General features: G+C 53.5%; 9 protein-coding genes across 9 annotated transcripts; 6 read left to right on the forward strand and 3 right to left on the reverse strand.

Moving 5' to 3' along the window:
- Nucleotides 1-46: 46 nt before the first annotated feature.
- On the forward strand, nt 47-1,688 carry G6M90_00g044750 (uncharacterized protein; the record flags this gene model as incomplete). Its single annotated transcript, XM_014692321.1, has 3 exons — nt 47-494; nt 568-1,290; nt 1,366-1,688. 3 exons carry the CDS (start codon nt 47-49, stop codon nt 1,686-1,688), a joined length of 1,494 nt encoding a protein of 497 aa, XP_014547807.1.
- Nucleotides 1,689-3,804: 2,116 nt separating this feature from the next.
- Nucleotides 3,805-4,320, forward strand: G6M90_00g044760 (uncharacterized protein; the record flags this gene model as incomplete). Its single annotated transcript, XM_014692322.1, has 1 exon — nt 3,805-4,320. The coding sequence occupies one exon, from the start codon at nt 3,805-3,807 to the stop codon at nt 4,318-4,320; it is 516 nt and encodes a 171-aa protein (XP_014547808.1).
- Nucleotides 4,321-4,990: 670 nt separating this feature from the next.
- G6M90_00g044770 (uncharacterized protein) lies at nt 4,991-5,450 on the forward strand (the record flags this gene model as incomplete). The annotated part of the gene is made up of 4 exons (XM_066130357.1): nt 4,991-5,035; nt 5,089-5,106; nt 5,163-5,274; nt 5,335-5,450. 4 exons carry the CDS (start codon nt 4,991-4,993, stop codon nt 5,448-5,450), a joined length of 291 nt encoding a protein of 96 aa, XP_065986283.1.
- Nucleotides 5,451-7,958: 2,508 nt separating this feature from the next.
- Nucleotides 7,959-8,233, reverse strand: G6M90_00g044780 (uncharacterized protein; the record flags this gene model as incomplete). Its single annotated transcript, XM_066130358.1, has 2 exons — nt 7,959-8,057; nt 8,102-8,233. 2 exons carry the CDS (start codon nt 8,231-8,233, stop codon nt 7,959-7,961), a joined length of 231 nt encoding a protein of 76 aa, XP_065986573.1.
- A 2,172-nt stretch (nt 8,234-10,405) lies between these two features.
- G6M90_00g044790 (uncharacterized protein) lies at nt 10,406-12,364 on the forward strand (the record flags this gene model as incomplete). The annotated part of the gene is made up of 5 exons (XM_014692323.1): nt 10,406-10,454; nt 10,510-10,578; nt 10,640-10,746; nt 10,833-11,407; nt 11,467-12,364. The coding sequence occupies 5 exons, from the start codon at nt 10,406-10,408 to the stop codon at nt 12,362-12,364; spliced, it is 1,698 nt and encodes a 565-aa protein (XP_014547809.1).
- A 466-nt stretch (nt 12,365-12,830) lies between these two features.
- On the reverse strand, nt 12,831-15,093 carry G6M90_00g044800 (uncharacterized protein; the record flags this gene model as incomplete). The annotated part of the gene is made up of 4 exons (XM_066130359.1): nt 12,831-13,522; nt 13,583-14,730; nt 14,787-14,878; nt 14,953-15,093. The coding sequence occupies 4 exons, from the start codon at nt 15,091-15,093 to the stop codon at nt 12,831-12,833; spliced, it is 2,073 nt and encodes a 690-aa protein (XP_065986567.1).
- Nucleotides 15,094-18,531: 3,438 nt separating this feature from the next.
- G6M90_00g044810 (uncharacterized protein) lies at nt 18,532-20,112 on the forward strand (the record flags this gene model as incomplete). Its single annotated transcript, XM_014692325.1, has 2 exons — nt 18,532-19,720; nt 19,793-20,112. The coding sequence occupies 2 exons, from the start codon at nt 18,532-18,534 to the stop codon at nt 20,110-20,112; spliced, it is 1,509 nt and encodes a 502-aa protein (XP_014547811.1).
- A 691-nt stretch (nt 20,113-20,803) lies between these two features.
- G6M90_00g044820 (uncharacterized protein) lies at nt 20,804-22,963 on the forward strand (the record flags this gene model as incomplete). The annotated part of the gene is made up of 1 exon (XM_014692326.1): nt 20,804-22,963. The coding sequence occupies one exon, from the start codon at nt 20,804-20,806 to the stop codon at nt 22,961-22,963; it is 2,160 nt and encodes a 719-aa protein (XP_014547812.1).
- A 1,869-nt stretch (nt 22,964-24,832) lies between these two features.
- G6M90_00g044830 (uncharacterized protein) lies at nt 24,833-26,551 on the reverse strand (the record flags this gene model as incomplete). Its single annotated transcript, XM_014692327.1, has 1 exon — nt 24,833-26,551. One exon carries the CDS (start codon nt 26,549-26,551, stop codon nt 24,833-24,835), a length of 1,719 nt encoding a protein of 572 aa, XP_014547813.1.
- Nucleotides 26,552-27,109: the final 558 nt, after the last annotated feature.

The raw sequence follows: 27,109 nt of genomic DNA on the forward strand, positions 1-27,109 counted from the left end.
GTATGCATTTATTTTGATTCCAAATTGTGTGCTGTGCATCGTCACCATGTTACCACCCTCTGTAGCCAAGATCGCCCGGCGTTCCCCGGCACTCACGAGAGCTGCCTCTACGGCGACGGCGCAAAAAGCCGTAAAGAAGGAGGGAGACATCTCTGATGCCTTTGTTTCCTTGTCTGGCGCCAGGCGGCCGCCTCTGCCGGACCGCTTTCGAAAACTAAAGTGTGACTTGGTCAGGGGCAGGGAGAGGCAGATTGCTGATAGCTGGACGAGACTGCTCCGGCGGTTGAGGGCAGAGAATGAGATCATTGCCCAAAAAGGATCAGACGTCATCCCTCAGGTGAACTTTGCTGACTTGGAGGCGGGGTGTGAAGGGCTGAAGGAGGAGATTAGGAAACGTGGTGCCATTGTCGTCAGGGGGGTGGTTCCCGAGGGAGAGGCAAGGGCTTACAAGGAGGAGATTGAGGACTATGTAAACAAGAATCCGTGGACTCGAGGTGAGCATCTACACAGAAGCTTGTTCTAATTGCTAGAAGAAGGTCTGCCCTATATGCTAACAGGGTTCGGAAGCGTTTCCCGCGGACAACCCGCAAGTATACGAGCTGTACTGGTCCACGCCGCAGCTCAAGGCCCGCTCACACCCGTCCCTATTGCAAGTACAACACCGTCTCATGTCTTTACTCTGGCATACCTCGTCGGATCAAGCACAGATATCTCTGCAGAATCCTCTTTCCTACGCCGATCGGTTGCGCATCCGACAGCCGGGCGATGCTACATTTGCGCTGGGCCCGCATATTGACGGCGGCAGCGTGGAGAGATGGGAGAGGAACGGATACGGGCTCGGCGGCGTCTATGATAGAATCTTGCAAGGAGACTGGGAAAAGTACGACCCGTGGGACGCCAGTGGTCGCGTCCAAGCAGTCAACAACTTGTACGATGGCCTAGGCGCCTGCACCATGTTCAGAATGTGGCAAGGCTGGATGAGCATGAGCGAATCTGGGCCTCGCGAGGGAACTCTGCTGGTCAACCCTCTTATGCACATGGCAACGGCTTACGTGCTGCTTCGCCCATTCTTCGCCCCGTTGAACGAATCCAAGACGTCGACGGGATTCCTCGACGAGAGCAACTGGAAGTTGATTAGTGAGGCTGATATGAGCAGCGAATTGCAAGGTGCTTCACCTGGCCATGGACAGGAACTCACCGACGAGCTGCACCCGCATCTCGAGCTGGAGCGAACCATGGTGCATGTGCCAAAAATCAAGCCTGGTGATTTCGTTGCATGGCATTGTGACAGTAAGTCCACTTACACCCAACTTCCCCCTGCCTGCCCCCCCCCTTGCTGATGTCGTACTCCCACCCGCTCAACAGCTATCCATTCCGTCGACAAGGTCCACGGCGGCCGCGGAGATTCCAGTGTCATGTATATTCCCGTATGCCCTGTGACGGACATCAATGCCGCATATATTGCGCGCCAGCGACAGGCCTTTCGTGACGGAACACCAGGGCCGGACTTCCCTGGTGGCGAGGGCGAATCTCGACACGTCGGCCGACCGACCGAAGACATGTTGCGTAGCTGGACAAATGGCATTGGACGCCAAGCATTTGGCCTTGACAAGATTGAAGTGCGAGACGGTGCTTCGCCTGGCGAAAGAGAGGTTGTGGAAAGGGCAAATGTCACCTTGGGATTCTGACGCGAAATCGACACCAAGAGGGAATCAATGTCTTTGAAAGTGTGTCGTCACCAATTTGGTACTTGACGTATAAGATAAATCGCAGAATCCGCTCCCCGAGTTGAAGTGGCTTCCCGTAAAACTACCATGTGCCTCGCAAGTCTCATTCCAAACGACGTGACAAAACTTGAGCAGCCCCATAGCATTCCCTCATATAGAGCTTGATGATTCCTGGGTGTTTGCTGGGTGGTACCCGGAGAATTGGGACTACGTCTTTGTCATATCTGTTTCGGACAATATTATCCGGGATACACTTGGAAGTCGTCTTTCGAATCTCTTTGATAAGCGCCATGACCGGGAATACATTTTGATGAAATTCATTTTCAGCTCAATGACTCAAAACCATTGTGCGGAGATATCGTGCTAGCCTTGGAATCGTCGGTCAAGCGGACACTTTGAGGGTGGTTGCTGTGGCTTTTTGCTAACAACTGGCGCGGTCGAATGATTGATTGGTAAGGAACCCTGTGCTTCTAACTGCACAAGATACCATTACGTATCGACACAATATATCCGACAGGTTCCCACCGTCACGAAATCTGATAGTGGCAACGGGTTATTGGAAATATTCAGAAACGTGACTGCCACAGCCGGTCTGTGCGAATATCCCATATTCCCATACCCATCATAGAACGTGTAGTTCCGGCGACGTTAACGATGCCTGTGCACTTCAACATGAAGCCAGATGGCATGACGCCGACAGAGACCTTGCAGCTTGCAAGCCACGTTCTCTGGCTTAGGAGAGGGCACTAAAGTGGCCAAGGAGCTAGCGACTGAAGGGAGGTTTGGAACAGAAAGCCCATTTCAATCGCAGAAAAGTGAAACCCGTGTGCACGAGATACGCGAGTTAGCTGCAAATCATTCACGATGATTGATTCGTGTTGTGGCGTCCAGTTTCGAGCTTGCTCACAGAGCACCCGAATGCGAGCTTGAAGCCTACACGGGTCCAAGAACAGCCAATAACAAGTTTGGGGTGTGCTGGCCGACCAATATGAGCATCGAATATCGCGGTTTGTCAGTCAGTCCCGTGGCCCTCTACGGATGTGCCGCCGGATCGAGTCGATGCCTGTTTGGCAGCGAATCTGGAAACATCCTATGAATCGCGACGGCAAGGTGAAGAGTCTGAAGACGTGGCATCAGCGTGAGAAACCAACGTATATATCAGACCAACGGAATTGTGTAACCAACTGGTCCACCTCCGAGTCCACATACTGGACATCGGCATCTCTTTTTGCCCGAAATGGTGTGCAGATCAAGTGTCTGAGCTTCCGTGGCCGTGAAAACGGTATCATCAATGCTGATGCAGTAACCTGACTGAAGCTTTCCGCCAGATGGAGACAGAGAACATGGCTGAAAACTCATGATGGTTTGCGCCAATAGAATCCAGCGAATTGGTCGAAAAACTCAGGCCCACTGACAGAGCTCTCTTGCTTAGCAGCACCTCTTTTGTCTTTTTCGTGTTTTGTAATCATCGTTATGCCTGCTGATGGGTATAGCCATCGTCTCACCAGCTTCTGATCCAATTGATGCCTGCATGGCTTGCTCCGTGCGGCTCCAATGGCTCCAGCCTGCAGGACACGTCAAACTCCGCACGCCACGGTCGGCGGGATTGATTGTTTGTCGGCTTTCGATGAGCTTCCAATTAGTCAGCTCACCTGCAGCAAATCCACTTCTGGCGAGGCTGGTTTAGCTGTGCTGACAGCCAACCCGTTATGCGAGGGCATTAGTAAAAGAAAAACATCGGCGTACGGTGTCTCTTGAGGGCCGAAATAGATCGTGGCTAGGAGCGTCCCGCATGGAGTAGCATGGTGTTGGGACGAAGTGGGGGAATGAGGGGCGGTCAAACAGATTGTCTTTGTAAAGCTCGTCCCGACTGCCGAGTAAAAGGAAGGTATACTGCCTGGCCTGACAGACGGAAGGAATTAGGGGACTTGGGACACAAATATATAAAACGTCTGTTTGCCACCGCCCTTGAATCGGGAGCTTGTCATTATCACGCAATCAAACGCAATTTCATCAGCTGCTTCCAAGACCCAAATAAAAAACCACCACCGCACTTAAGCTCAGACTCTCAGTCACCATGTCATACACTCTTTACGACGGCTCCATCGCCACTGCCCAGGATAATCTCACCTCTCTGAAGGCAATCCTCAAGAAGGCCGAGACTGCTCCCAATGCTGCTAGCCTCCCTGATGCCCGCATCCACGAGGACATGCTGCCTCTGAGCTTCCAGGTTCATGTTGTCTCGGATATTGCTCAAAAGATGGTGGCTCGCAGCACTGGCGCCGAGCCGCAGAAGCTCGAGAATGACCTCAAGACCTTTGACGACTTTTACAAACGAATCGACCAGGTCCAGGAGCTTTTGACCAAGACTGACAAAGAAGTCGTCAACAAGCGAGTTGGCGACCTCGTCCCCATCGGCCTGGGGCCTGGCAAGGATGCTGAGCTCCCCAGCCATGCCTACGTCACCGGCTATGCCATCCCGAACCTGTTCTTCCATCTCGTCACCGCTTACAACATCTTGCGCAAGGAGGGCGTCCCTCTGGGCAAGATGGACTACCTCACTCCTTTCATTGGAAAGCACGTCTCTGAGTAAGCATCTGGAGATTAGCGCCAGGTTTGTCTCTCTGTACGGGACTCTCCGAAGCGGAGACAGACAACGTGTAACGAGTGATGGAGCGAAAAATACCCCCAAAAGGCGTTGAAGATTATGTGGCAGATCTGGTTTTTTAGTCCACTGTACTCCACGTTGAGTTCAAGGGCTGGGGGATGGGTTGTTGAAAATAGGCTTAGGAATAAAACCAATGCAATTGATCCGCCGTCCTGAATCTGGGCCCAAAGCCAACTACCCAAGTATATTTGTTAGTGACGTGTAACATGTGACGTGAGATGTGCACCATCGAGTAGGCAGTGTGGCACAGAGTGGGTTAATGAAGACCAGTGCAGTGATGTCGATCAATTGAATGCGGCCGAGAATTTCGTTTTCGCGTCAGTTTGCGGGCGAGACATGGGTAGTATGCCTTTGGCTTGATGCTGGGGCCAGTTCTGTGAGGCATTGAACAATCCGTTGTTGTCACGGAAAGTCGGAGCTCTGACGACCGACCCAAATGTCAAATGTACCTTCGCCAACACCTCTGCATTCGACAACCTAGACTTCGCATCGACACCATCCCAACAGATCGCAAAGAGAGCCAAGCTCGTCACCCCGCGACAAGAACGGATAGGCCCAGGAAACCGAGGACTGTCTAATAGACAGGACCGCGGCTATGTCTCCGTATCTTTGGGCCCTGCGCCTTGTCCAGGCCTTTGAGGTGTGACCAACCCGGACATGGCCTCAATGCAAATACTGACCGTGTCGACATAGGATCGAATCATCGAAGCTGTATGCCGCCCGGGACTAGTGGAAGCTCTGTTTCGTCGTCTAACATGTCTGCATAGATCCTTCGGCAGCCCGGATTCCATCGCGCCGTCGGTCGCATCCATCGAACAATCCACGAACAAAGACATGGCCGGAACCCACACGAACCCTTAGCGCCGGGAGAAGCGACAGGTACAGATATAACACCTCTTTGCATAAAGCCTTCGGTGGCGAGGTCTAACGTGCTATCAGCCGACCCCAACGCGACCGGACGAAGACAATCTTTCTTGAGGCACTTTCTAGACGAAATCAAGAACCAGTTTCAGGGGAAGCCAACCGACTTGGCAAACAAGAAGCCGCCGAAATAGACGACAACGGAGAGCCAGATATGGCGTGGACAGTCAAACTAGCCATACTCATAGAAGACGCCAGATTCAAGCAATGCATTGGGCAATCAACTTGAGGCTATAACTTCAAGAAGGACACGTGCCTAGGAAGTAGAGGACCGAGAGAAGAGCGGCATACTGCAGAAAATTCTTGGACTATTTCCTCGAGAACGGAAACCCACTTGGCACAGATGATAACGTTTCACATATCCCGGCGCTGGCATCGACAACACAGAACTCACGAATGGTACGTTGATCACGCCTCAGTCTCTGCAGTGCTGATGTCGCTGGGGTTGATCTGCCACACGGTTGATCTCGGTGTCAGCATGTGCCCCGGCTTGCCCGCACTCAAAAGTCTCTGGCCATGACTTTCCTGGACTGCCATTGGGATATTGGGATATCGGGATATCTTAGAAGTCCTTTGGCTGACATCAGAGATTGTTGCTTAAGCGACTATTACCTGAGCAAAATTATCTGTATTCTGTTCCGGGGAAGCTTTACTTCCTTGCTTAATACAGCGGGTGGGCTAGATACTTATACACATGTTCATATATTATACAAAAACATTTGGCAGTTTTTGACCGATGAATGGCATATTTTCCCTCCCTCAAGTTTCACCTTTCAATTCATCCACCATGTCATCTATCGATGTTGCCCTCATTAGTGGTGGTATCCTCGAGAACAGCATCTACTGAGGAAGCTCACGGCCTTCAATGCGCCATCGTGTGCTCACCAGCTTGATATTGTGTTAGCCAGCCGCTCTGAAATGCAACAGCTTGTCTCTCCAAGCTATCGTCTCAAGATCACTCGACTCAGCCCAAGACACGGCTGGTCGACTTCCAGGGTCAACCACTTGTCGACCCCTACTCGATAGATGCAGGAGTTGGCAGGACACATCACGACCTCCTCGGCAAAAATGTTGCAGCAGCCATCATCACTCTACTGATGTCGGCCCGATTAGAATATCGAAGCAGCCTTATCCGCGGGCAAACACGTCCTTGAAGAAAATCCTGTGCCCCAAATATGGCAAGGGCCAAGAAACTTGTCGAGTTTGCCAAGAACACTATTTCATAGGGAGGAGCCATACTTGCCATTACTGACAGTCACTGTTTCTTTGTGCATATCGTGTACGCACAAGAGGAGGGAATCAAGTTGGGCAAGTTGAAGCAACTCAGCGTCACGAGGTTGGTGAACCAACCCAGAAAGGACTGCAACACATCTTGGGAGACGAAGCCTGGGTTTCCAGGCGACTTTGCTTACTGTTGGTCTGTATTTCGCCGCGGGGACGAGACTATTTCTCTAGGGAGAAAACGGTCCATGCTTCCACAAGTCGGATTTGTGAGCATCTAGTGCCCATTGATACGAGGCATGGCATTGTCAAATTGAAGTCCGGAGCCTTGGAGAGTTTCCAGATATCAGTGAGCTCTGTGTTTGATTCGGCGTCTGAATATCGAATGGGATATGTCAAGGGAGCAGCTCATATTGTGGACACCAAGATCACAGCCAAGGCAATTGGTGCTGAAGCAAAAGTCGGGGAATTTGCCTATACGCCTGGGGTAAGCGAGGAAGTTGCTGCCTGACCCTCGCCAGTCGCCGGATCTGGGGCAAGCAGACTTGGAGTTTATAGAAGGTATGCTGAAGAGCGCTGCACAGAGTGGCCAGGAGCAAAATTCCGAGCTTCAGTAACTTGGATACATGCCCCAAGGGCTTTATTCACTCTATTCGAAGGCAGTATTTGCCTTGGAGGTGGAGGAATAGTGCTGTTGTGTGTTGAGAGATCTGGCTGATATTGCTAGCGGAGCTGTGCGCTTTGCTGCGGAGGAGGAGCAGCAGCAACAGTATATGATGGGGGTGGTTCTTGAAACCCTCTAGAACATGGATATAGCGGCCCTTTTAGCGGAGGCGTGAAGTAGGAAGGGGACATGGTAGAGTGATGTGAAACTGGTCGAGACTAGGGCTGTGCTGCGACGAGGAAGAGAGATGGCGTCGACTTGATAATACTGTGTGGCTGCTTGTCAGCTTGAGACAGAGACCGACTTTTGTGTAGAAAGGTCAACTGGTGTAACTGACATTCACCCCCGGCGGTCACGACGGCGAATGAGCTATCTGGGAGGCTGAAATCCATGATATGATCATATGAGAGTCCCTGCCGCTTGTGATCTGCGTGGATATTCTCCAGTCTTTCCCAAAGCCGTTGAAGTGGCCCGGGGAGATTTTGTCTGTATTTGCAGGCGTCCGCATGGACTGATGAATATTTTCGGCGTTAGATACGTCATACGAAGACGGGACTCTGGCAAATGAAGATGGACGGTTTCCTACGCGTCACGAATCTGTCGAGGGTCCAAAATACAAGAACACCATCAGCCCTGCGGCTCCGCGGAGCAAGTCAGCCTGGGTCAGCCTCAGAGCCACCGTTCTCTTGGTAGCCGTCACGTCTGCGGCATCACATGGCGTTGGAAACAAGCCAAGATTCGCGAGGACGTGTAGATTCTAGGGGTTGGCTATCCTCGCTGCAGATGAGAAGTCCTCGTCGGGCAGCATTTTCGCACTCTCGCCAGCTTGGCGGGAGGAGCCGAAACACTTGACAGACTGGCCGTCAGCAAATGGGGATTGGCAGATGCAAAAAAACGCACCAAAAATAGCAGAACTGTGACAAAATCGTGGGACCGGGTAGATCGTGCATCCTCCCACACGAAGCGTTTCACAGCACTCTCCCAGCTCCCATTTTCGCGGCTTCGGGCGACCCCGAGAGTGGCATCTCGCATGGCTGGACTGTTGTTGCTAGTACTTTGTGCAAGGGTAAGATAAGCGCTCTTTTTATCTTGGACCATGGCATGTTTGTCGTGCCGGCACTTTCGGCCATCATGGCGGCGCGGCTTCGGCTTGCATTGTGGCATGTGGCACTGACGTGGCCATTTCGCTCAACTGGTTTGTACGGAGTACATGGGAGTGCCGTGAGTACATATACATGCAGATGTATGAAGACAACTTGCATGTGTTGAACTGAACTCCCGGTTGAAATGCAGTAGGCCGATGTGGCATCAAGTGGCGTTAGTTAAACTGGGCCAGTCTCGTACTGGCATTATGCTTATTTCCAAGCCAAAACGACACTTGGCCAATGATGTACATACATATTTCCATTTCCCGCCAAGATATTCTAGACACCAGGGGCCGCTGGTCTCGTCTGGGGCCAAGCAAGGGGCATCCCGGGCGCCAAGTGATTAGTAGCTTCAGATACCGCCATCAGAGAAATGCGTCACGGCGCTAAAAGGAAGGCGTCTCGCAAATTGTCATGCTCTTGCCGTGATTTCCCACGCCAGACAGCATTTCGACGACGTGTCCCTCATCTGCTGCCTCTCGTTGGCGGGCTATTCCGCACGCCGCCTTGTGTGTCTCGCGGCGTCTTTGGCCGTGTACTCGGGCGGCCGGGTTGTCCGGAGACGGAGACGGAGCCGTGCCAACTTCCCAATTTGGAAGTTGAGCACCTTGAACCCGGCTCCACCTCGGCCATTCTTACGAACCCCCTTCCTACGAGGAGAGCTCGACCATGACCGGTCAGGAGACTCTTATCAAGTATGTATTATAACGCATGTTGATATCGCGCAGCGCTTTTACGGAGCCCTCCATGCCATGCCGTTTTGGGGGACTCAGTGTGCGCTCAGGACACTTCGTACGGTTGGCGTCCCCGGCTCTTGATACATGCCAAGAAGCCATCATCGACTAGCTGGGTTGTTACATGTATGTATGTATGCACACACCATAAATAGACGAGGTTGTGTCGGGATGGCATTGCCGCGGTTAATGTGTGCATGATGGCTGCTTTTGGCCTCAAGGGTCGTTCTAGCTTCCGTACCTTGAAATGCCTAGCACCCAACCCATTTCGGGTTCCTGCATGCTGCTGCAAACATTTAAGCTTCACGCACATTCCGAACAAGAATTGTGTATACAATGTACAACAAAGAGCCTCCGATGAGATTTGCACATACGTACTTCAAGTTGCTCCCTTGGCAAAAGCTTATTATTCCTGGCTCCTGACGTAACCGCAACGGCACCGCATAACTTCCATTCCTCTTTCAACTCCACCTCGGCGCTCACACCCCTTGATCTACATACATTGTACAAGGTGCTTGGCATAACAGCTGCCATCTCCCCCTTGTCCCTGTACGGAACACTCCTTGCTACCCCATAAAAGGAGAAGGTACATTCTTCAAAGTCATTGACCTGAGGCTGAACGGGCCTAACCGCGCGTATATCTGTAACTAGACACAAGCCTCCCCGGCCCAGACGTTTCCTGCGCCGGCTTCTGCAGACCGGAAACATTTACACCTCAAGCTACTACCGGTAGACCCCTCCATGATGCTGACCTGATTCAAACCGCTCCCCACATGCCGTTGCCCCAATTTTGCTGATACTTGCTCGACCTGCTTGCTCTCTTTGCCGGGCCCGTCAAACAGGATCGTGTCAGGCGGTCCTCTAATCCCGAACTCTGTGACCTTTCCCACGGGGGAATATATAGCGGAAGCGCCAGTTTGCCGGGTCTGCCTTCATTTTCCCGCAACAGCCTTCCATCCGTCCACCTAAACGCCAGGTTCAAGATAGCGTCTTTTCTGCGCTTCTGTTCTCTCTGCTCTTCTCTTCTCTTCGTCCCTTTTCAACGCATGTTCTCGCAACTGGTACCGCACAAGTCAAGATGGGAAGCCAATAACACTAGCTTTCATACCAAGAACACAGTCTCTGTTCTTCCTCGGTGTTTACGCGTCTTTCTTTCCTTGGGGCCTCACCAGTGCTGGTCTTGACATTGCCCTACGTTGATACGCTTTTTTTTTCGTTTTCCTTGAATAGCGACTCCTTTCTTTGCTGGTCAAAGTGAAAGAGTCCTTGTCCCTAGGTTTCTGTCCCATTTCGCATCGTCGAGTCATTGCATTTCCCTCGCAATCATGCCGTCTCTTGACGTGAGCGAACTCAACATTGTGTTGGGGGTACTAGGTGCGACTATGCCAAGCACGAGATCGGTTATTTTGCTGCTGACCATGTTGTCCAGGAACCTTTATTATACTGTACGGCCTTATATCCGTCAAAATCAAGGCCAAGTGGTACTTGGGTGAAGCACGTACGTCGAGCACACAAAAGAATACGATGACGCCACGTTTACTGACTATGCAGACACGCAGTTCCCGCCGTGGCTATTGGAGTCTTGTTGGGCCCTATAGCCGCCAAGTTCATAGACAGCGAGAGATGGGGGTCGAAAACGCCGGGACAGACTGAAGCCATTACTCTTGTACGTGAGGACAGGAAAACTGATGCTGAGCACTTCACCACTGAGCCAAGGTCCAACGCGGCATGTGTCTAACAACTGAACATTAGGGCGTGGCCAGAGTAATGATCGGCCTTCAACTGGTAATCGCCGGCTACCAACTCCCGGCCAAGTACAACCTTACCCGCTGGAAGGAAATGCTCATGTGTCTGCTGCCCATCATGACAATCATGTGGCTCTGCACAACCGTCTGCATGCTTGCGACGGTTCCCAAAGTCACCCTCCTCGCCGCCCTCGTCATCGGCTCCTGCGTCACTTGTACGGACCCCATCCTGTCCCAGGCCATCGCCAAGGGCCCCTTTGCCGACAAATTCGTCGCCAGAGACCTCCGAGAAATCATCTCCTCGGAAGCCGGCGCCAACGACGGATTTGGCTTCCCCTTTCTCATGCTAGCGGTATACCTGATCCGGCATGCTGACATCCCCGGCGCCGGGGAAACGACAGCCGAAGCCGCGGGGAGGCTGTTGGCGAGAAGCGAAGAGGTGGGCCGACTAGGCGGCGGTGTTGGTGTTGCCATGAGGGAATGGTTTGTCGAGACATGGCTGTACATTGTCTTGCTGTCGGTTGTGTACGGCGCCGTTGTAGGCTTTGCCGCCTGCAAGGGCATCAAGTTTGCCCTGAGACGGTGAGCAGCCCTCCTCCGCGACGCCACGTCCCGTGCTAACATGTACGACTGTCAAATAGCAAATGGATCGACGGGGAGTCGTACGTGCTCTTCCCTACCGCGCTCGGCATGTTCCTCGTCGGCACCTGCGGCGCCATCGGGACCGACGACCTCCTCGCCTGCTTCGTGGCCGGCAACGCCCTCAACTGGGACGGGGACTACCTCGCCGAGACGGAACGCCGCCACGACGAGGTCAACTCGTGCGTCGACGTGCTCCTCAACTTTGGCGGCTTCATGTACATTGGCGCCATCATGCCCTGGAGCGAGTTCAACGACCCCGACGGCACCGGCCTCACCTACGGACGCCTGATGCTCCTCGGCCTCATGGTCCTCGTCTTCCGCCGCATCCCCGCCATCCTCATGACGTACAAGCTCATGCCGGGAGTCGTCAAGGACTGGAAAGAAGCCCTGTTCATGGGATACTTTGGGCCCATTGGCGCCGGGGCCGTCTTCTACGCGGAGCACAGCCGTCATCTGTTCCCGGAGCTGGGCAAAGGCGACGAGGAAGAGACCAACCTGGCCAGGGCCATCGGCCCCGTCGTCTACTGGCTCGTCCTGTTTTCCATTGTCGTCCATGGCCTGTCCATCCCGGCGCTCAACCTCATCTACACGTACATGGGGGTGAAGCCGATCCAAGAAGACGCCGTTGAGGTGCGGCGCATGTCTCTGCGCCAGCCGATGCCCAACAATGCCGTCGCCGGGGGCAGAGACACCATCATCGCCTACAATCGCTTCAGCCGGCCCGTTTTCGATCCCTCAGAGATGCCCGTGTCCGCAGATGATGCCTTTACCAATCCTCGTCCGCTGTTCGCCAGTGACACCAAGCTGCGCGACACGCTAGACTATGATGACATAGAAATGCAGAAACAGCTAGAAAGTAGACGCAAGATCCAATATCAGGGCCGGTTCGACCGATGACACTTGCCAAAGCGTCGTTGTTTTGCTCGTGTTTTGAATTCTTGTTTTCGCACCTGCACGTGTAGCTGCGTTGTCTCGATGATGCGCTTGGCCTTGTTGGCCAGCAACCTTGTTCAGTCATTACTGTGTAGAATAGATAAAGATAAAAAAGATGCAATAACCAACTACTTAGTCGCTCGTTATGCTTCATCTTCACCCTACCGAGTGGGAATTAGTGACTTTGCCACAACAAGGTGAGACTGGGACGTGACGGCGAAGCTCATTACAAACCGGAAGGACTACCATCTCTTCTTCATATTGTTACGAGTGGCATTCATCTCCCGAGTAAAAAAAACAGTACTCCTCCCAACCGATGCATGCCCGAGCGCCATGAACAATTTTTTCCTTGCACCACCTGCCAAAAAGACCAACCAGTCCCCCATCATCATCACTCTATGCACACAATGAATAAAATAAAACCAAGGTGCTAATTAATGGCAAACTGGCCCCAATCTCCCCAATTCAGAGGTAAGCCGATGTCTAGGTTTGCTTCCAAGACATCATCCACAGCTTCCAGGTTGAAGCTGGGGTCGATATGCCCAAAGACGTCCTGGCCCGAGATGGCGTCGATCAGCGAAAAGTCGACCGCATTGTCCATGCCGACGGCGGATGTAATACCAGCTGTATTTCCAGGCAGCATCTGGGTCTGCCGGACACTTTGGGACTGCACCCCGGCCGATGTTGATCTGGACCCGACATCCAACGGGACAGGGCTAGCAGCGTCCTTGGTTGTCAAGCTCGTAGCAGCGCGCTCCATCTCCTTGAGTACTCGTTCGCCTAGACCGGCGACTACGTTTGCGCTCCAGAAATGGTCACCGTATTTTCGCAACATTTCACAGTTCCGCTTGAACGAGCTCATGGCCCTGGCTCGGAACATGGCAAGCCGGCTGTGTCTCATCTTTCTGTACTCGACGCTCAGAGCGAGTGAAACTGCATACGGAATGAAGGGCATGGGGCTTAGGTGATCTCGAGGAACAGCACAGGCGATTCGCTCAGCGGCAAGGGACCGACGTGCGTTGGCAGACGGCGGCGGCAGAGTCGAGGCGGCATGCACTGTTCCAGGGCGGGCTAATCTGCACGACAGAATTATGACGGCGTGGTAGAATGTCTCGATGGTCGCTATTATGGCGCGCGTTAGATGGGCTCGGCATGGAAATCTACGGGGAGGAGGATACCGACCAATGAGGGAGGATGGCACCTTGAGCGCATCCGCATCGACAATCATTGCCTCGAGGACGGGGAGGTCGATGTATGCGATCTTTTCAAGACCAGATGCCTCTGCGCTGGGTCCTGGGCGGTACAGCTCAACAACTTGGTCCAGCCACTGAATAACTGATAAAAACAGTCGGAAACACGGCGGTCGTTTTCTGATGCAGGCTTCCAAATCAGCGCCAATGTCACGCTCGTGAATCAGACACGGTCTGCCATACTCGGCGGCGTTAATGCGGTCCAGGGCCCATACACAGCAAAACAAGTTCTCGAGGTCGTCGCAATTTGGCGCGTCGTATCGTAGCAAGTGTAAGCCAAGAGTCTGTATATGGTGAATGGCACGGCCGCCCAGTTGTGCGGGCAGGTCAGACTCCTCGGCACACGTTGGCTGCGTATACAAAGAAAGCATGATCAAAGCCTGAATGTGCATGACTCGATCTGTAATGAGGCTTGTTTCCAGTATGGCCCGCACAGACGAGGACAGGGACTGGGAAAAGTCTTGGGGAGACAGCAAACCAGGCCCGCGGTTCTGTAGCCGGTAATGCTCGGTGAGTTCTGGGTCAGCAGCAGCGGCGAGGCAAACAAGTTGGCGTAGTACTATGCTGCACGGGTGGTCGAGGTCGTTGTCAATGTCGGCGATGGGAATGACTGGAAATATGGGATGGACCTTTTGGATATAGACATTCTTCAGGCGTGCAAAGTCCTCGGGCGGTGGGAGGCAGGACAGGCAGTGTTCCCGAACAAATGGCAGCAAGAAGTGGTCCATCAACGGAGGAGGTCGCGAGGTAATGAACTGAGACGATTGTCCGGTGCCCCCAAACGCACCAGACGACAGCCAGATGCCCACATCTCCTTTTTGCGATGAGGCTCCGGCCGAAATGGAGGTGACTTCCAGAAACATGCCCTCGGGGTTAAGGTCGCCCACAAAACGGGAAGATTGCTGCTTGAGATGATCGGTTTGCGATGGCATGGCAACAGAGGCCCGGTGGCCCGAGTATGGAGGCTGACTAGTATGCAAAGCAAGCGCGGTATGTGATGTGTTGTTTACAGTGCCATTCTCATGCATCACGGCGGCGGTTCTCATCCGCGGTGTAACCACCGACGCACCCGTAGACGGCCTTGGAGCCCCGAGTCAGCAAAGGGAGGAGACAAGACGCATCGGAATCAGACATACGAGGCTTGCGAGGGCGACGAGTCCTGCCCTCGGTGCTCCTCCGAGGTGGATTCCTCCTGAGCATGAGCATCGTCGGCATGGATGCATCGTCGCTGTCACGCACAACAAGCCGCGATTGGTTAGCCAATGCTCAAACAGGCAACTAGACGGCCAGAGTCGGACCAACCTTCTTACGCCGACATGCTGCGCAGGCCTGCTGGACTTGCTTGCGCTTGACGGGCAATCCTCCACGGCTGGGATCTGACGCCACGAACTTGACTTTTCGCGCCGGCGGAGGCGCAGAGGTGCTTGTTGGAGCGGCCGACATGGCGGCATGGCATGGACGAGACCCTTTCTCAACGTCGTGTCCGTCTTTGACCGCTATGTGCGCTCATCGTGTCACCAGGAGAGAGCGAGGCCAGCGGGCGGCAGAATTCAACGAGGCCTCGACGTCCCAGGCCAGTCCGAGGTGATGATGCTTCACCGTTCTGGACCACGCGTGGTCTGATGCTCGAGACAGGCGCAAGTCAAGCCGCGTCAACTAGCACATGCGTGTGCAGCTCTCGCTCACTCGTCTGCGACCAGTTGTGGCCGGCTGATTTGACCGTTCTGGGCAATCCTGTACGAAGTACTATGACCGACTTTCCAGTCACCGATTTGTTCATCCGGACAAGCAGCTCGCCATGTTGGATGTGGGTTCAATGTTCACCGCACGTCCATTGCAGAGCCCAGCCACACCGAGCCATTCAACTGTGGCTGTGGCTGGGAGGTGTGAGCACGTGGCTTGAAAGCACCAGCTGACGCCAAAGCAGGAGCACAAGACGCCGTTGGCTGGCGTTCATGCTCATGCATGAAGCAGTCAGTCTAGCTACCTGCCTTAAGTACCTACCTACCTAGGTAGTCTATCGATAAGTGCAACATGATCACGTCCACATCCAACCGTCAGGACAATGGAACTTGATCACTGTCACGACGCAGCATTTGTCTCAGAATGTCTTTGGTATCATCAGATCCATCGCTGCGTTTCGCCTCGCTGGTGGCTCAAAGGATACGATACGCTGACTGATATTGCCCAACTTCCTAGTGATGGAGTGAGTGCTTCGGCTACAAACAATGTTTTTGCGCGTTATGGCACGGTACTGATACAGTTTTGTAATTAGACTACATCATCCTTGCTACCGATTCGGGCCGGATCGCCACCGTCGAGTACGCGCCGACAAAGAACTCTTTTTCTCGTATAGGCGCACGCCGTGTTGTTCCAGGTCAATCTCTTGCCACTGATCCAAAGGTCGCGCTTGTCCGATTGCCTCTATCGAAAAGAACAATCTGATTCATGTCCTTGATCGTAACGCTGAAGCGGAGCTCACTATATCATCACCACTGGGGGCTCGTAAGCACGGGATCCTCGACTTCTCGGTAGTGTCCCTTGATGTCGGCTATGCACTTCACAACCAGCAATGTGTCTTGGCGCTCAGCACCACTTTGTGGATAGCACACATTAACCCAGTCATGGGCGGGTTTTAGTCACTCCCCTTTCATACCATGAACATGGGCATGGAATTTCACAAGCGAACAGTGCGAGGAAGGCATCGTTGGAATCAACAGGGGTCGTCTCTAGTAAGTTTTTCCATGTGCACAACATCTGACTACTCCAGGCATCGTATCCGTCATGCTCCATTTGGAGTTGAATCAGTAATGGAGTGGCTGAGAGGCTAATCATTCTATTCTGCAGCGTCTTCTCTGTTGAAAAATTACGATATTCGTTTATTGAAAAGGTTGTGCCTCTTGCGTAGACTCCACGACAACGCATCGATCATCCGGACCAGCCTTGTATACTATAGAGCCCGAAAACAACACTTTAGACCCATCCCTCTGTGCGCAAGTACTAGCTGATACAAATGTCACCAACGGTGATGCTAAGCACCTCCCGACCGACGACTTTGGTCTCCCAAATGGAAGAGGAAGATGGGCGTCTTGCGCTAGTATCATCAATCCTATTAGAGGTGCCCCAAGTGTGCTTGACAGGTGCACTTGGAAGGGGACGAAGCGGGTGTCAGTGCAGCAGCTGTGCTGTTCACAAGCCTCCTGGTTTCTGGCACGGGGAAAGACATGAGTATGAACCCAAGACAGTCCTCCGAAGGTTTTATACATGTCTATCGTTTTCATGACGATGGCAGGGGACCATTGGAGTACTCATCCCCTTTGTCACCAGAGAAACGGCCGATTTCTTCCAGACTTTGGACATGCACATGCGCAACGACGATGCGCCTCTTGCTGGGTGTGACCACTTGACGTACTGAGGGTATTGCGCCCCGCAAAAGGTGTCATAAACGGAGATTTGTGTGAGCATTTTTCACTCCTATAGTGACTTGTTTTTACCCAGCTATTCGTGATCCGGTAGCCAGGTGATATCTCTTCTCGGCTGGGAACCTGTTATTGTGAACCCAATCTTGACGACAGTTATGCCCGTTGGGAGAACGTCTGGGCGATCAACTTTCTGCCAAATAGAGACAGATTTTGCGGTAATTATTCACATAAATAAGTCAAGCGAGGATTAGCTTAGTATTCGAATAAAATCAGAGGGCTGTAAATGGAATCTGTGCAATGGGTGATGACCTGGAACATAAATTAACTTATTAGACTGGTCGAGAACCAACTGACGGCCATGCTTCTACACACTTTTCCTGTAGACATCATCTCATTAAATGATGAACATCCTGATCAGCAAGTCACTGTGTCACGTTGCTGTATATGAGGCGGGTCGAGATCAAGAAGTCATATCATAGTGACACTGGTAGTACCCGAGGACTCTCACATAACAGAACGGACATGTCATGTTGTTCAATGTAGCAGAAGAGGAGGCCCTGTCATTCATTGTACCGGCTCCAAAGGAGCTGATTGCTTTTTCACCAAGACTCCGGACAATCAGACAGCAAAGCATGGACTCAGATGTAGATTCGTGACATGTCAGAACCCCATGTCACTACAAGCATGTTTTGTGGTGATTGACATCGGCTCCGACCAAGATGATCCATGATGACCTTGCCATAAGTGATTGTGTGGTCTTTACCTCTTGCATGATGAAATGTCGTTGAAGAGGAATTCAGAATGCCGTGGATGGTGGTTATTACGGCCCATAGTAGACGACTTGATGGAACGTGCTGGAAATCAAATTTCATGTACGATCAAGACGACGACAAATTCTCAAGCTCATCACTATGGAACGATGAATCATTCCGCATCTGCAGTTTTTGGAGAATCCTGGATAGCAATCTCAAACTCCCGTGAAATGACGGGTAGATGACAGCATTGGCAAACAATCGGCGCCGGACAACTCTACTTTGTCAAACTGTGTCGCATTGAAAAGCGCAAATTTTTACTGGCCTTTAATTTGTAGGGAAATTTGGGAATTTAGACAGGCATGTGCAGGTAAGTCGCGAATTGTAAAGAGAGCGACGTGGGAGTTTGTCGGCGCAATCTATTCTGACTGTTGTCAAAAAGAGTGAAGGTGTGCACTGAAATATGAATCATGTTGCCGCCGACACACCCTTTTGATTACGCCCATGTGTATTCTATCTGAAGCCCTTCCTTTGCAGTGGCTAGCTGTTGCCCTCAAAAGGGCATGAGGTGTGTGACGCAAACCGAGCCAGAGACCTTTTTTTTTTGTTCGGTCTCCCATTGCGTTCTCTGTACAAACATGCACCGAAGAAATGGCATTTAATAAGGTGTGTCCCCCGGGGACAGTTTTCACAGCTTCCCATGCGAAATGTCTCTGATAGACGTCCCCTGGCTTGTCTCTCATGAGAACCGCAACATGGCGACTGGCAGCATCCCGCTCGAGGCCTTTGGTCCTCCTCCGGAATATGAAGGCAGACTCAAGAGAAATGTGGCGGGGCCAGTTCATAACCATTACTACACCCAGTCTGCGGAGGTACCTTGGTATCGTCGAAAACGATTCTGCTACCCGGCGATAGGACTCTTGGTGTTCACGGTAATCACATGTGCGGTCGTTCTCGGAGTGGTGCTCAAGTTGGAGTCTGCCAGGAAATCTGACACAACGACAAGTGACGACATCTCGTCGACAACCACTCTCGGTAGTCAAACGGAGCCGAATTCTCTCGGCGCGTTGCCAACTACCCGTCGTACCTCGACACTTAAAGTGTCAGTGACTCCTGTCTCATCAACATATACTCCCCCGTCGACTACGACAGAGGTTCAAGAGACGGCTACGCCATTCATCATGTCGGACAAGTCCCAGCTGGCATCACTCCTCGTCAGGAAAGGAGACTCCGGCCAGGAGCGCAGACTGCTGGTCCTACAAGAAGACACTGGCCATCTCGCCGTTACTGAATGGGCCAACAGGACAGTCACCCGCTTCCGAATCAGCGAGAAGCTGGACTCGTCGGCCCCGGAACCCAAGCCAGGAACCCCCCTCGCCATGGAAGCCGATCAAACGGGGTCGGTGCACCTATTCTACCTGAGCCAGACCAATCTGATTTCACACGTCTCCGAGGCGGCAGCCGGGAGATGGAAAGCAGGCGAGGTGACCGACGAGCGCGGCGGCATCCGAACCTCCTCATCGTCAGGTCTATCCGCGGCATGGCACAGGGGGCGGAGAACGCCAGACCTGCTCGTCTTGGCGTACGACGATGCCTCCCAGGAGTTGCGGCTCGCCATGGCAGACGACCCCGTCGGCCGAAACGCCTGGTACGTAGCCAACGTCACCTCCGTCCTGGCGGAATCGGTGCCCGGCCAGTCGAATATGCCCTGCTACTCACTCGCAGGCGACTGGCGCGACAAGAGATTCAAGTCTGACGACGACGGTCAAGGGCGTCCAACTCTTCTGATTGGGGTCGTTGACAAGAACGAGGTGGTTGCTTGGGACTGCGCAATTGACTTTTGGCCGCCGCCAGACGTCCAAGTCCAGTGTGACAAGGCCGAGGGGGCATTCGCGGGTAAGTACGGAGTAGCCTGGTGTCGGTTCGACTGCGCGGTGAAGCGGTTTTGGACTTACAGCGCGCTTTTAGATGCCAAGGGCGACGGACTTGGCCTGAGCCCAGTGCCCAAGCAGCTCCTTTGGCTACAACCTCATGAGCAGGACGGATACGACTTTACGCTTCTATCTACCGACGGCTCGAACCTCGTTCGCGAAAATTTGGTCGGGGCAAGCGCAGTACGGAATACAAGTCTGGGCTTTGTAGCGAAATCTCCCATCGCAGCCATGTCAGCCACGTCGGAGGGGCTGGTGTTTTTATCCCTGGGAAAGGAGCTCCAGCTGTATCAAAAATCTGGCCGCGGGTGGGAGAGTTCCGGGTTGGCTGAGTTGCGCGACGGTCTGCAGGCGTGAAGCGACACGAGTGTGGAGAAGGTTGCAATGGATAGCTGGACGCGGCAGTGAATATCGGGCAGCTCCATCACTTGATTCACGGTCGTCGGTGATGAAGGCGGCCGTTGGACAGGCAACCATGTAAATAGTGGGAAACGCGGTGACTTTTCTGTTTGCACACGTCCAAGGCCACTAATTGATTCACACAGACTCGCACTAAAGAGCCGACAAAAAAAAATAGCAGGCCAACCGTGACGCAGGGTCTCGCGACTGGCGACCTGATGGCCAAGCGTGCTTTTACATACCTTGTACACGTCCTCGCAGATGGAGTCGTGACGCCAAAACGATCCAGGGTCTGACCTGGACCCTGCCATCGCAGAAACGGTTGGCTAACGGCTGCCGCCGCTGTGGGGCCGAGCCACCGACGCGACCGGCAGCTAAGCCGCAAATGGAAATAAGTAAACAACAGCCCAGTCTGCGTCGCATGGTGACAATGCCTCGGGCAGAGTCCAGACACGTCGAACAAGACGGCCGGCCCATGGACACGGTCCTTTGTTTTCTTAAATGCGAATTGAGACCTTTTCTTGGACGTTTGCTTCCTTTGACTTCTCCGTCACCCCGGGCTGTCGATTCTCACTTGCGACGTCTTTGCTGTCCCAGACCCTTGATACTTGATTGATATTGTGCTTGTCTTGCGGTGGCATCGTAAGATATGGCAGATCTCAATATCCCCATTGCCGTTCGGCGAACCCGTCGAAGCAATGCCGGCATCGTGAAGGTAGAGGAAACCGAGTCGGCAGCTCTGCCGCCCAAAACCCCGCGACGGGCAAGGAGGGCAGTCCGGTTCTCTGATCCAGGTCTATCAATGTCGAGCGGATTGACGCCCATGATCAACCGCACATGCATCAACACTCCTCGGCAGCGGCGTCGTGTGTCAACGCCAGCCATCTCCACAAGAAGCGGAACGCCTGGCCCCCCAAACACAATCTTCCTATCCCACAATCACCATCAATCGTCAAACTCGTTGCATCACACCATCGACGGCCGCGTTGAGAGACGCATTCGTCGAAGCAATCTTCGGGACTTGCTCAACAAGCTCGAGCAGGAAAAGAAACGCAAGACACAGCAGTCTCAAGCCGAGATTAGCCATCTCAAGTCTGAGATCAAATCCAGGGACAGAGACATCTACGAGCTGCAAAACGCCACCATAGTTGTCGACAATGAGAGGATTTGGGACCTGGAGCAGCAAATTGAAAATCTCAAGGACGAGCTAGCCAAGAGGCCCTCGACTCCGCATCACCAAACGACAAGCTACGACTGGACATTGGCAGCGCGCGACCCATTTTCAGATGAATACACAGACATGGGCATGGACGAGGAAGAGGACCAGTTCGGCGACGCAACCATGGCACACTTTGTAGCGAGCACTCCCTCCCGAGCTCGGTCCTCGTTTCCCACGCCTCCCGCCACGAGCCCTATGCTTCCCTCTACGCCATGCTCCTCGAGACCGTGTCTGCCTACCCCCCGGTCTCACACGGGCACCCAGGTCTGCCTCCCCGACCCAGAGAAGCGGCAAGCGCAAGAGGAGCTCGCATCGCTGCAGCTCGAAGTGTGCAAGCTGACGGCCACGCTGGACTCGTACAAGAACCTGAGCGCAAAGCTCAAAGAGAAGCTCGCCTCCGTGGAGCCCATCTCGCCGCAGAGCGACGACGCCCCCGCGGCACACGTCCTGGAGAGCAAGATTGACGCCCTGCTGCAAGACATGTCTGACCGGACGGAAGCCGTACGGCTACTCGGCGCTTCCATCGCCGACCTGGGCTTTCCCGGCGCCGACGCCAGCGACATGATGGCGGCGCTGTCGTCCGGCTTCCGCGCCGCCCGCCTCGAGCTAGAATACCTCACCCCCGGGGAGATTGCGCTGCCGCTGACCTCCCACGGCGCCGAGGTGCTCGATCTGCTTCTCGTGCGCCTGCGCGAGCTAGCCAAGAAGGCCAAGGAGGACGAGTCCTCGATAGACGAGTACCACGAGCTCGAGCAGTCGCTGCGCAAACAGCTCGACGCGAGGGTCAGCGCCATGGACCAGCTCAGGAGCGAAATGGCCAAGGCAGAGCGGCTCCTGCACGAGAAGGGCCTCAAAGTCCAGGACCTCGAGGTCGCAAACGAGCGTCTCCGGGGCGCAGTCGACGGGTACATCCGCGACATGTCGGAGCTGGAGAAGCTCGTGCAGCGGATGGAGGAGGAACACCGCGACGCAGCGGCCACGAGCTCGGCGCAGCGCGAGTTCGACCGGCACGAGCTGCAGAAGAGGGACGCCGGCATCGCCGAGCTGCAGGAGAGGCTTGCCGACGCGGTGCGGCAGTCGGCCCGTCTGCAGAGGGAGATGGGCGACGTGCAGGACAGCAGCACGCGGCACGTCGTGTCGTTGAACAGGCGGCACGGCGCGGCGCTGGCCCTCCGCGACGCGCGTGTCCTGGAGCTGCGCGGCGAGATTGACCGCGTCAACGACTCCCTGCGCGCTGCTCACGAGACCATCGTGGTGCTGCGCGTGGATAAGGGCGCTTTGGAGGCGCGCGTGGACGACGAGCGCGCCAGGGCCAAGGCGGCTGTGGAATCGGTCAAGGCGGAGCTGCAGCGTGTCTTGCAGATGAGCCACGACTTTCTGAGGAGTCCTGGGCGGGAAGGGAGGCAGGCTGGTTTGCGCGACGAGGCCGAGGATGAGCTTGCTTCTTCGCCGTCCCGTGTCGATGGCAAGGCGGCGGCTGCGGCTGCTGCTTCTGGTTCTTTGGTGCCGATGGCGAGTGGGAGGAAGCTCCGTAGACGGTATGATAGCGGACTGGGTTTGCTGGAGGAGGATGACGTGGAAATGTTTTAATCTGGGGCCGAGTGCTGCGTGTTGCCGTTGTTGAGATGTCTGGTGTTTTGGTGGTTTTGTCGGGCGTTGCGGCGTCATTTTCACTTGCATCTGTGGAGTCACTCATTTGTACTATCATGTAAGCATTTTTCTTTGTAGAAACAGACTCATAATTTATCAATGGCAAATGTGTCTGCCAAGTGTCACTGGCTCGTGTTGCATACAAGTTTCTGTTCTGTGCACGATGTGGACGGTACATCATGGCGATACTGGCATTGATGGCAGTCCTTTCTATGCTCACCCTGGTCACTCTACTGAAGAGACGACTTCATCACGTTCAGCATAGAGTCATGGACCATCTTGCAAAGACAAGTTCCGTAGCTATTGGCTATTTCGCCCGCGGACTCGGCTTGGGGAGCGTCAATCCTGATGCTTCCCTGATGCTCTGTTTCCAACAAGCATGGTCCGTCTCGTACTTGGAATTAAGATTGGCCGAGACATACATTAAATAAAAGTGCCAAAGAGTAGTTACTTACGTATTCACTCCAAAAAGGGACATGTTTCAGGGAGAGAGACAAACAGAACTAGCCAATATAATATTGAAAGATGTCATCTTTACCAAATACACAAGAATTCACTCACATGTTGCACACTTGATTATTGGATCCTTAATCACAGCTGATCCCCGTTCAACAAAATTGCTCCTTGTACAGACATAAACATGAAGCATCCCAAAGCCTGCTTCGCCGCGAGTTACCAGTGGAAATACGACAGGTCCATCATCATCCTTCTTCCCCCTCGACTGACACCAGGCCACGCTACCGCTGCAAAAGCAAACAGCTTGTGCTGGACAGGAGCCTGGCAAGACGAGACCAAAGGACAAACACACAGGTCGTTACATCGCATAGCATGACCAATTCCTTCACCCCCGGTGGACAGCCACGCCAGCAACAGCTGCAGTCGTCTTGCCCTTGTGTCACCCGGCTCCGTCGAATCATGAATTTCCTCCACTAGCAAGAGCCCTGGTTGACCTACTCCGTACGTGTCATGTAGATCCCCGTGGCCGGCATACCTGACGAAACACGCCACTCGTGTCGTGTCTCGCCTCCATGGTACGAGGCCCCTCGTACGGAGTATGCTGCACTTTTGGCTGCATTGGGACAGCACACGCCATTGGCACGGCTTATCTCATTCTGCTCTGCTTTCAATGCGGATTATCTCATTGTGCTACGTGCCCGTCATTCCATGGTGTTGAATAACGTGGCAACCGGCAAGGTGTGGCGTGGTCAACGAGTATATATTCAACATGGCCATTCCGAGCCCATGACACCTTCTTCTTCCTTGGCCTAGGGAGCCGGTTCTCCATCCATCCAGACCTCCTTGAATATGCCTAGCAGTCCTGTTCCTATACCGCCAAAGAAGCAAATGAAAGAGGGTGCGCAGACTCACATTCACAGCTCGGGCTCGCGCGGCATTCTTGCAAAGAAACACGGCTAACCTGTTCGGCGGACATGTACAGTCAAGGGTCCCGGCAGCCAGTACTGCGGCAGCGTCTACTGCGGCTCTCCCCAGCTCGTCACCCAGATAACTGCGACGGGCGAAGTCGTCGAAACATGGGGCGCACCGCCGAAACCAGGACATGAGACGTGGGCTCACAGGAGCTTTAAGCAAACGACGGCAAGGAAGACATGATAAAAGGTACTAGCCAAATTGTGTAGGAAACAGAAAATAGCGTGATTCGTCATTACAAATAGACACTTTTTCGTCTTTTCTTTTTCTTCTACAAAAGAAAGGGGGGGGAGGGTGGAAAGGAACTGCTCACATGTACCCTTATGCGTCGATTCAATATATCCAAAGCACAAAAGTTTAGCTTTCCACTATTGCAGCATATTACCCTTTGTAGAATCTCCATTTTGCCTTGTAGTCCGGCTTCAAATCTAGGTCTAATGCCAAAGCCCGCACGAGTTCGTTAGGGATAGCACCATACGTAAGAATGGTATCGTGAAACTTCTTCTCGGTCATCCTGTTAGACGTGAGCACCTCTCTTCTCAGCTCGACGAGCTGCAGAGCACCAATCATGTACGCAATCTGATAAAGAGGGCCGTAATCTCCGTTCAGCCACCGTCTCACTTCACCCTCGGCCGTAGACCGCTCGTGCCCGACCCAGTTGACCAGAATGTCGATACACTCTTGGGGCTCCATCTTGCCCAAATGGAAGTTCAGAGACAGAATGATGCGAGCGCAGCGGTGCATGCGCCAGAACATGGTGCCGATTCGGTCCTCTGGTGAGACGAAGAAATCGCCGCGCTGCCAGAGGACGAATTCCCAGTACATGGCCCATCCTTCTACGAAGAAGGGGGTCTGGAACAGTAAGCGATGGCTTCGGTGCCGTTCGGCTTGATAGAGCTGCAGCCGGTGGCCGGGAATGAGCTCGTGAAACACAGTGGCTTTGGAAAAGTGTCTGTTGTTTCCACGCATGACCATCTGCTTGAGGTCGTACGGCATGTCGTTGGTGGGATATGCGATTTGGATCATGGATCCGCCGAGGAAGAAGGGCGAGACCTTTTGCTGCTCGGCTGGCATCATGATGGTGCGGTAGGTTTCTTCGGCCAAAGGCGGAACCGTGACGAGGTCATTGTCTCGGACAAAGTCGGCTCCCTGGCGGGCAAGTTGCATGACGAGTTGGGGCTGTTCACTCGGGGGCACGAATTTCGTCTTGACATGCTCGAGGGCTCTTTTCCAGTCGTCACCAAATCCGAGTTCCGTCGAGGCTAGTTTCATTTGCTGCTCGCACCACTTGAACTCCTGGTTGGCAATTTGTACCAGCTCTTCTGGTGCGTAGGCAATGACTTCTGCTTCAAGCTCATTGAGGAGTGCTTCACGTCCAATGGGTTGGCCGATGATATCGCCCTTGCCATCGGGGCGTATACCGGCCAACTTGCTCTGGACCAGGGAGAAATATTTCTCCAACGCTGCATCGACTGCCTCCCAAGGTGAGGTAGCCCACCAATCAAACTGAGGATCGTAGGACGAATAGAACTTGAACATCTCGGCAAGGTGGCTACGAAGCTCGCTGATGACTTTGGATGCCTTGTAAGCGTTGGTCTTGCTGGTCTTTACCTTTCCATCCTCGACCTCTTGATGTACCTTGTCGACCAACTTTTTCACATCGTTGAGTTTGCTTGCAATGTGCTCGGGGCGAATGGGTTTGACGCGCTCTCGATGCTCACATAGAGACACAATGATGGCTGCGAACGGTAGCAATGGTGCCCTGCTCTTATCTGCGTCCTGATCAGACTTCAGCCGCGCCCTGCACTGCCTTAAAAAATTACGCAACAAAATGTAGTCGACTTTATCCTGTTGATTCAGCGCATCAAACTCAACGTGGCTGAGGGACTCTAGTTCATCGGCGCAGAATCTATCCAGGCGGCTCCGTCGCGTGGGTGATATGGAAATGTTGTAGAAGGTATAAATTTCGCCCAAGTCTGCTTGCACTCTGCGAATACGGTCTGCCGTTGATTCAGTCCCGTCACTGCTTGGTTTTGGGAGCGAAACCCAGACTGATTCCATGTTCATACCGGAAGGGGGAGTCCCTAGATGATGCGCCATGGTGGGCAAAAAAGACGTGGTAGGTGAATGCGGTTACAAGGCCAAACTGTATTCTGTGCGGGGCTGAAGCTTAAAAGAAGGCTGGCCTTTAAAAAAAAACATGGGATGAACGTAAACTAACTGAAGTCGATGGGAATGGGTGAGGAGGAGTTGTCTGGTGTTGATGGTCTTGGCGGCACTAGTCGGCCGTTGGCAGGGAGTTGACAAGGAAGCCACAACCGTCTGGCGGAATTGATCAAATGGTTGATGGGGTACCATAGCCAGGCGCGCCAGTCGAGCACCTTGGGGAATGACACGGCGGGCTACGATTGGCCAATGACGATGGTCCTTCGGGCGGCCATCGTGTCGGAGTCAACCATGCGCCACTTTTACCCCGTAATGCTGACCCGATCCCGGCCCGGATCTCCGGTCTAATGCCGAGATGCCAAGTGACGCATTACCAAACACCTTGGCGCCCTTTTTCTTTTCCCAATCTCAAACTTTACAAACAAGAAACTACATTCTCCAGTCTCCCACCCAGCACGGAGTACACATGTTCAAATGACGCAAGTACCACTG

This window comes from Metarhizium brunneum, chromosome 2, assembly GCF_013426205.1.
Source record: "Metarhizium brunneum chromosome 2, complete sequence".
Lineage (NCBI taxonomy): Eukaryota > Fungi > Ascomycota > Sordariomycetes > Hypocreales > Clavicipitaceae > Metarhizium > Metarhizium brunneum.